Source organism: Physella acuta, unplaced genomic scaffold, assembly GCF_028476545.2.
Source record: "Physella acuta isolate Inbredline_101_S28 unplaced genomic scaffold, ASM2847654v3 ptg000258l, whole genome shotgun sequence".
NCBI lineage: Eukaryota > Metazoa > Mollusca > Gastropoda > Physidae > Physella > Physella acuta.
The window spans coordinates 409,836-419,405 of NW_026731777.1; the positions used below are offsets into that span (position 1 = coordinate 409,836).

The 9,570-nt window shown below is 37.1% G+C and overlaps 1 protein-coding gene across 1 annotated transcript; it reads right to left on the reverse strand.

The window, feature by feature from the left end:
* Nucleotides 1-1,366: 1,366 nt before the first annotated feature.
* On the reverse strand, nucleotides 1,367-3,661 carry LOC131938865 (uncharacterized). Its single transcript, XM_059297090.1, has 3 exons — nucleotides 3,541-3,661; nucleotides 3,250-3,438; nucleotides 1,367-2,998 (listed from the first exon to the last, which is right to left on the reverse strand). The coding sequence occupies exons 2-3, from the start codon at nucleotides 3,401-3,403 to the stop codon at nucleotides 2,085-2,087; spliced, it is 1,068 nt and encodes a 355-aa protein (XP_059153073.1). The 5' UTR covers nucleotides 3,404-3,438; nucleotides 3,541-3,661; the 3' UTR covers nucleotides 1,367-2,084.
* Between the last annotated feature and the right edge of the window lie 5,909 nt (nucleotides 3,662-9,570).

A 9,570-nucleotide genomic window follows, 5' to 3' on the forward strand; every position in this document is an offset into this window, starting at 1 on the left:
TCTATGGGGAAGATGAAGTAGAGTTTCTGTTTCCTGACAAATTTTAACGTCAGTTTTGAGAGTCGCTAGATCCAAAGTTTAGCGTTAATATTGAGAGTCGCTAAATCCCAACTTTAGCGACAATATTGAGAGTCGCTAGATCCAAACTTTAGCGTCAATATTGAGAGTCGCTAGATCCAAACTTTAGCGTCAATATTTAGAGTCGCTAGATCTAAATTTAGCGTCAATATTCAGAGTCGCTAGATCCAAACTAGCATCAATTTTGAGAATCGCTAATGCAACCTTTAGCATTAATATTAAGTCGCTAGATCCAAACTTTAGCGTCAATATCGAGAGTCGCTAGATCCAAACTTTAGCGACAATATTGAGAGTCGCTAGATCCAAACTTTAGCGTCAATATTAAGTCGCTAGATCCAAACTATAGCGTCAATATTGAGAGTCGCTAGATCCAAACTTTAGCGTCAATATTGAGAGTCTCTAGATCTAAACTTTAGCGTCAATATTGAGTCGCTAGATCTAAATTTAGCGTCAATATTCAGAGTCGCTAGATCCAAACTTGCATCAATTTTGAGAACCGCTAATGCAAACTTTAGCGTCAATATTAAGTCGCTAGATCCAATCTTTAGCGTCAATATTGAGAGTCGCTAGATCCAAACTTTAGCGTCAATATTGAGAGTCGCTAGATTCAAACTTTGGCGTCAATATTGAGTCGCTAGATCCAAACTTTAGCGTCAATATTGAGAGTCGCTAGATCCAAACTTTAGCGTCAATATTGAGAGTCGCTAGATCCAAACTTTAACGTCAATATTGAGAGTCGCTAGATCCCAACTTTAGCGTCAATATTGAGTCGCTAGATCCAGACTTTAGCGTCAATATTGAGAGTCGCTAGATCCCAACTTTAGCGTCAATATTGAGAGTCGCTAGATCCAAACTTTAGCGTCAATATTGAGAGTCGCTAGATCCAAACTTTAGCGTCAATATTGAGAGTCGCTAGATCCAAACTTTAACGTCAATACTGAGTCGCTAGATCCAGACTTTAGCGTCAATATTGAGTCGCTAGATCCAGACTTTAGCGTCAATATTGAGTTGCTAGATCCAGACTTTAGCGTCAATATTGAGAGTCGCTAGATCCAAACTTTAGCGTCAATATTGAGAGTCGCTAGATCCCAACTTTAACGTCAATACTGAGTCGCTAGATCCAGACTTTAGCGTCAATATTGAGTCGCTAGATCCAGACTTTAGCGTCAATATTGAGTCGCTAGATCCAGACTTTAGCGTCAATATTGAGTCGCTAGATCCAGACTTTAGCGTCAATATTGAGAGTAGCTTCATACAAAATGCAAGCACAAACAAAAATGAGAAAGAAAACGAGTTGATTTAAAACTTTATTTACGTTTATATTTACAACAAAATTTGTGACATTTTTATTCCTTTACTCCCAATCAAACAATCAACAACTTTTTCTCTGATAAAAATAACGAGATAATTAATTAAAAGTTTAATAAAGCTCTACAATAATGTCAAGAAATATTTTAAGAGCAGACATCCAACAGACGCCATGTTTGTTTACATTCTACAAAAGACAGACATCCAACAGGCGCTATGTTTGTTTTCATTTTAGAAAAGACAGACATCCAACAGGCGCCATGTTTGTTTACGTTCTAGAAAAGACAGACATCCAACAGGCGCCATGTTTGTTTACATTCTAGAAAAGACAGACATCCAACAGACGCCATGTTTGTTTACATTCTAGAAAAGATAGACATTCAACAGGCGCCATGTTTGTTTACATTCTAGAAAAGACAGACATTCAACAGGCGCCATGTTTGTTTACATTCTAGAAAAGACAGACATCCAACAGGCGCCATGTTTGTTTACATTCTAGAAAAGACAGACATCCAACAGACGCCATGTTTGTTTACATTCTAGAAAAGATAGACATTCAACAGGCGCCATGTTTGTTTACATTCTAGAAAAGACAGACATCCAACAGGCGCCATGTTTGTTTACATTCTAGAAAAGACAGACATCCAACAGGCGCCATGTTTGTTTACATTCTATACAAGAGCAGACAACTACAAGTCTTAGTCCCACCACATCCCACTATAATTTAATCCACCAGACTTAGCTCCACTGTGGGGATGGTAAGACCAGCCACACCCCAGTCTGTAGATCCAAGCCCCACTGCTACCAGGACAGGTGGACGTTGTGTACGTGTACCTGGTCTGTCTACCCACCTTCTGCCTGTCCACCCAGTGACCTACAGAGACCTGCTTAGAACAGCCATGAGGATGTGACACTATAATGGTCAGCTTGTCCACATCTCTACGTCTCTTGTATTTGTCCCTTACTTTATCACATAGACCATCAAACCCCCTCACCATCTCCTCCAGTTTACCAGCTACATCTACGTCATGTGTCACACAACACAACACACACCCGTCTCCCTCAGTGTCTGACACACCCACCTCCCACCCATAAATCTTGACCACTGGACTTTTATCATCATCAAACCACAACCTACAGCTGGACTGTCTCGCCTCACTTGAATCAAAAACCACATGTCTGGCTGTCACCACCTCAACCTTCCACCACACTTTGCTGGGTGTGTCCGAGTGGTCACATTCAGGACATGGACAAGTTCTGTAGCCCCACATCCCCTCTGTGTACTTGATCACCTCCCACACCCTCCCAGTCCCTGTCCTCAGTAAGTTCTGTCCCCTGATGTTGTAGCAAGGATATGGATCTTTAGTGCCTGGTACAAACTCTGGTCTGTCTGGACTGGTCAACTTAACGGCTATCCTGACAGTTATGTCAGCCAGGGCTTTTGTGAGGTCATACAGGTCGTTGTCATGGTAACCAGAAGGTAAATGTTCAAGACTTAACTGATTTACAGGTACAAAGTTTGTATGGCCAGGATTTTTCTCACAGTTTGCCAGGTGTGTGTGTAGATCTACCTCACCTTGACCTTCAAGACATTCTTGTACTTCATGTGTACCTGTACAGGTAAACAAGACAGTTTTATTACTGTAAACATTTCATTCGCTGTATAACTTTGACTAACATAAAACAAGGAAACTATCTACAACCTCCAACTGTCACAACCATCACCATCTTAAGAGACTCATCCAGTCAACATTTCAAACTACAGAATGTTCCAACATAAGGTCTTCATCAGCACAAGACATTGTAAGCATACAGGAAATTACCTTTTTTAAGACCAATTTTCTCCAAACAAATGGACATTACCTGTAAAATATTTTGATAAATCCTCTCCACTGGCCATACTGTTGTGGTCATCTAGACTATCCTCTCCACTGGCCATACTGTTGTGGTCATCTAGACTATCCTCTACACTGGCCATACTGTTGTGGTCATCTAGACTATCCTCTCCACTGGCCATACTGTTGTGGTCATCTAGACTATCCAAGTTAATTCCTGTTAAATAAACCACAACACAAAGATTTGACACATTGTCTACATCAGCATTAAACCATGGCTGTACACTTGATTAAGTTAAAAGATAATTAACAAAATTACCTGTAACTTGATGTGACAGATCTCTACTGGCCTTTACTGTAGTCTTATGGTCATCTGTGGCAGCTGTTTGATTGAAATAACCTTGACCTTCACATCACATTCAGCAGCTGTCACTCTGTATAGTAGAAAATATTTTTACTTTATAAAGAAAGAAGTTTATATGGTAGCTTGACTAGTCATCAACCAGTGTTTCTATACAAACTACATAACAATAGCCACTGGTCAATGATATGGCAAACAGAATACAGCATGATGGTCAGTTTTAGAAGATTATGGTTAAATATACCAAGTAGACAAACATACAAGAAAGAGTGAAACTGACCTTTGAACTCCCCACTGGACTTTAAGACATCATTAGATAGCACACAGCACTATGGAAGATCCTTCAGGCTCTGGAGAGAGAAATAAAATTATAGTGGAACTGTCATTAGCATAGAACTACAGAATGACAACATTTATGATGTAACTGTCATTAACATAGAACTACTGAATGACAACATTTATGATGGAACTGTCATTAGCATAGAACTACAGAATGACAACATTTATGATGTAACTGTCATTAACATAGAACTACTGAATGACAACATTTATGATGGAACTGTCATTAGCATAGAACTACAGAATGACATTTATGATGGAACTGTCATTAGCATAGAACTACAGAATGACAACATTTATGATGGAACTGTCATTAGCATAGAACTACAGAATGACAATATTTATGATGGAACTGTCATTAGCATAGAGCTACAGAATGACAACATTTATGGTGGAACTGTCATTAGCATAGAACTACAGAATGACAACATTTATGGTTGAACTGTCATTAGCTTAGAACTATAAAATGACAATATTTATGATGAATCATGAAGGATTAAAGAAGAACATAACATGGTTCTTATAGTTATGGTATAACCTGAAGAGGCTACAGGGGAGAAATGTTGGTATCTAGAAAATCTAGATCTAGATGGAAATGTGTGGAAAGTTAATTAGAGAAATATTTTCATAGTAATCATGTTAATTCATATTTTAACAATTGCGTCAATTTAGCTACTAAATCTAAATGATAATTAACAAGCCTTTATTATTTTGGGATTTTTAAGTTTTATTATCGATTGATTAGGCTACAGGTTACTAGATCTAAATCTAGATATTTATAATATTTTTCAACAGGTTTTTGCTTAAAGAATACTAATATATTACTGAATAGTTTTAAGTTTCTTAGCAATTTTAAATCAATTATTTTCTAAAATGTTAAAGTCTTACTTTACTCTTAACTCGCCTAAACTGCTAGGCATAAGGCCTAAAGTTAAAAAGCAAGTTTAAATTAATCATTAGGCCTAATGTTTAATGCTAGAAATTAAATGTAGAACCAGATCTAGAATCTACAATTCTGTATGCAGATTCTACTAATTCAAGAGCCAAAGCCAAATGTGAATAAAGTAGTCTTCATGATAATCCACGTTTTATCAAAAACATGAAGGAAATTTCAAATTAGATCTAGATCTAGACTAGATCTTAGATCTAGTTTAAAGTCTAGACTCTATCGAGTCTATGGTTAGGCCTGTATTATAAATATAATCAAAACTTTTTAAAATATAAACCATTTTTATAAGCCCAAGGCCTCGAGTAGAATCTATATTATATTAATTCTAGACCTAGATCTAGATAAAAAAAAACTAGATCTAGATCTAGAAGCTAGACTCTAGTTAAATTAACTTAAAACAGTATTTTTTTGGACTCAGATCTAGGTTCTAGAATCTACTAGATCTAGATTTAACTAAATCTAGATAGCTAGATCTAGTAGAATCTAGGGTAAAATCTTAGTTTAGCGTCGTAAATTCCAACGTAGATAGTAGATAGTAATGTGCGATGAAGGTAACTAATGAATATTTCTTTCATTTGGCCATATTTATGTCATATTTTATATAATATAACAGATAATTGAATAACAAATCACAATCCAAGACCAAACCAGACATAAATATCCTGGAATAAACTTTAAACTACTCCGTTCGAGACAACATTGAGTAAATTCAAGCAGCGGCCATGTTTTAAAAACAATAAATTGTCTATTCGCATGTCTTTTGTGTTGACTTTGTGGTTTAATATGATTGTTTTGTATTGCTTTGATATATGCCGGGGGTCGTCCATAAATGACGTCACACTCGTAGGGGGGAGGGGGTCCGTAATTTTGTTACGTTGTGTGATGAGGGGGAGGGGGGGGGGGGGTTCAGATGGTGCGACGTCACACTTTTGCATTTTTAAAAAGCAATGTTAGAAAACGAATTTTAGACGTTATTTTGCGTTTTAAAAAAACTGTTTTAATACATTGTAATAACAATTGATTAAAATACTCTATTTTGACAGAGTTCAGACAAGATTTTGGAAAAATATAGCTGTTTAAAAACAATTCAACTGCAATTTTGAGGGGGGTTGTAGGCTGAGGTGTGACGTCATTTTAGGGGGGGGGGTCTGGCTTTTTGTGACGACGTGTGACGGAGGGGAGAGGTAAAAATCGTCAAAAAAAGCGTGACATCATTTATGGATGACCCCCTGTATAGTAATTTTTCTTTTTTTTTAATATAGTTGACATGAATGACTAATAGGCCTTATCAGACTTAATAGTGTGCATCCAAGACCACAACAATTGTTGGGAGGTCGAACTTTTGAACACTTTATTTGCAGTAAGCAAATCAATATTAGATCGCTCATAAATGACGTTGCTCTTACGATAGTAATGACAGCGTGCATTATTACAGAGCAAACATATGAACATATTGTTTCAGATAGAAATTGTGATTTGTGGTGGGGAGAGGTTGAATAGAACTCAGCGATGTGATTTTGGAGACTGGTCAGTTTTTTTTTTCGTGAAAACGGGATGGTTGTGGGAGAAAGACCAGCTGTAGAAGTATGACGCGTCATTCATTGGTGATCCATTTTCTTAGTGGGGACGAAAGAACTATTAAGAAGGGTCAAGAAATGTAAAAAGCTTGCCGAGTTGCATTTCTTGAACCCCACCTTTTTCATTCCCCCACTTAGCACATCGTCACCGAGTTAACGCTCGCACGTGACGTCATGTAGAGGTACCGCCGACCGTTAGGCTAATTTTATAGAAAAAAAAAAACACTGCCTTTTTGACGCTTTTGCGACGTTTAATTTGATTACATAAGTTGGTGTTCATTAAACGGCCCCTAACACATCTATCACTCGTCCATTTAAACGTACGTAGTTATTTCTGCAAGCTTGCTGTCTTGAAACTTTCGGCCCTTTAAAAAATGTATTAAGCTCTAACCGTATAGAACTAGACTACCCATTAAGCTCCAAAAGAAGCTTGGTGAAAACAGGATGGCCGTCCGATTTTGAAGCTGCTCTGCGCTTTATAAAAACCACAATAAACGATAAGATGATACTTATTAAAGTAAATTATAGTTCTGAATCTTGATACATTAAAAGTGATATTCGGAAATTAAGAGCCAAACAGTCAACATGATATTTCAATTTAAGTCCAAGAAAATAAATTTCCTCAAACGATGGAACATTACTAAATTTTCGCGCAGTTTAGCGAAATTGAATTTAAGTATTTACGTCATCTTACAAAGCGCGATAGCCTACTGGTGCTCTAACGCGGCCCATGCTAATGGCCGTATTCCTAACGCCCCGCATTAGATCTAGATCTAGTAATAGTAAGATAAAATAAACATTAGTAAAAAAACGTGAATTAATACATGGATACAAGTTGCATCTCACAATGCTTCTAGAATTAATAAAGTTGTTTGTTAGGAAATTCACATTTAAAAAAAAAATGCTTTGTAATACGGACTACACAACAAGACGATCATATTTAAATACATTTTCATATGAATAGAAATTAAAGGGAAGCTACTCTCAATAACATTTTCTTAAGATGGCTGCTGTTTTTAATAGCAAATTTACTATCTCGAACAGAGTTGATAAAAATTAATTTCAGGATATTTAAATTGATTTAACCATCAATGGTGATCTATTACTCAATTATCTATAATACTTTATCAAAATATACGAAAATATTCCCATATTTAATGACATATTCATTAATTCACTCTCTCCCACATTACTAGTTTTGGCCGAATTTACGACGCTAAACTAAGATTTTACCGAATCTAGACTAGATCTAGAGAAAATCGTATACTATTTTACTATTTCTCCATGGTACTGGTAGGCTTACTACTAGACTTCATAGTTCATGCAGTTAAACTATAGCAGTAAGACTAAAACTAGAGCTAGAATTAGACATTTAGATCAAATATTTAGACTAGCTCTAGATCTAGATCTAGATTTCTAGATGTAGATATGTCTAGATCAAGATCTGTGTTGAGATCGCAGACCTTGGACAACCAAAAGCTGAGACCGAGTGTAACGCAGTCTCTACCCCAGACTAGGCCTATCGCTAGCAGAAATAAAGATCGGCCTTGGATAGCCAGAACAGTTTAAACTTTTGATGCCATAAACAGCATTGAAGAAGCCAAAAAAATTATTATTTTTAGCAGGTCTAAAATATCAGTGGCGTTTAGGTGAGAGATATTGTGTGTAGCCGCTCCAGTCCCAAGACTGTTCATAAGCGTTTATCAACTTTAATACTGTGTTCTGAGCAGTGTTTCTTACAGACTTTTTTCTTCGAGGGAGACACGTGAAAACTGCGTGTGGGGGGGGGGGGGGGAAGGACACTGGTAAAAGTATATATTATATATTCTCCATATAAATTCTACCTCGGTGGAAGGAGGGGAGGGGCGGTAGAAGTTTTTTTTGGGGGGGGGGGGGGGGGGTTGGACTTATCATTCAGTAGCTAGTTTAATGATATTGTTAAAATATATCATCTCTTCCAATGATGCCAAATACAATCTGATGACGGACATTAAACGTTTCATACTGAACGCGAATGATATTTTTTTTTTGTTTGCGTCCAAAGCCTTTGTTTGCCCATCCAAAAATATTGCAAGGCAGTAGAGGACCTAACCGTTTGACATGTCTCCTCAAGATCGTTTACTGCCACCAGCGACCAAGTAGGATAACGACTAGGTTTTTAAAAAAATTGTATTGTTCAAGATGACTTAAATTATTAAAATCTACATTTATTTATCTTTAATTTGTTACCAGTTTTAATTATCAAAAATAATCGGTAGCCTAGAAAATAATTTGTGAAAAAATGAATTTTGTTTTTAAAATGGCTACAATGATATGACGGAAACGGTATGTAAATTTTAAAGAAGTGTTGTTGTGACGCGTTTTAACATTCAGCAGAAATGTCTAGTCTGTAAGATATGACGGACACGGCGGGTTAATTTTAAAGAAGTGTTGTTGTGACGCGTTTTAACATTCAGCAGAAATGTCTAGTCTGTAAGATATGACGGACACGGCGGGTTAATTTTAAAGAAGTGTTGTTGTGACGCGTTTTAACATTCAGCAGAAATGTATAGTCTGTAAGATATGACGGACACGGCGGGTTAATTTTAAAGAAGTGTTGTTGTGACGCGTTTTAACATTCAGCAGAAATGTATAGTCTGTAAGATTTCTCCTCACTCAAGTAAAGTGTGGGCAAAATTGGCGGGCTTTGTTAGCTGTCATTTTTATAATGTTATTTTTTTGAAGTGTGAGCGGGTGAATGGATTATTTTGTATTATTTTATTTGTTGCGAATCTGGGAGTGCATGGTGGTCCAATGGGGAACAGCACGGGGTCCCCCTTCCGCTCGAAGCGGTCAGTATAAATTGACCGCTCGGAGTGATTTTCTTCCTTTTTTTGACCCGCGGCGAGATGTAGGTCGGGTCAGGTTTTCTGTGTGGGCGCACCGCACGCGTGGAGTGAGGTTGTTTGGGCAACTTGGCTGGGTGTTTTGTCATATAAGAAATGTTTTGTTTGATGTAAAAAGTTTAATGTGTACGTATTGTGTTCTACGTAATGTATTGTACGTAACGTATTGTACTTAGTGGTTTTACGTAGTGTTTTGTTTGGTGTGGACTTTTGGATGTCGAGAATGGATGAAGGGAGG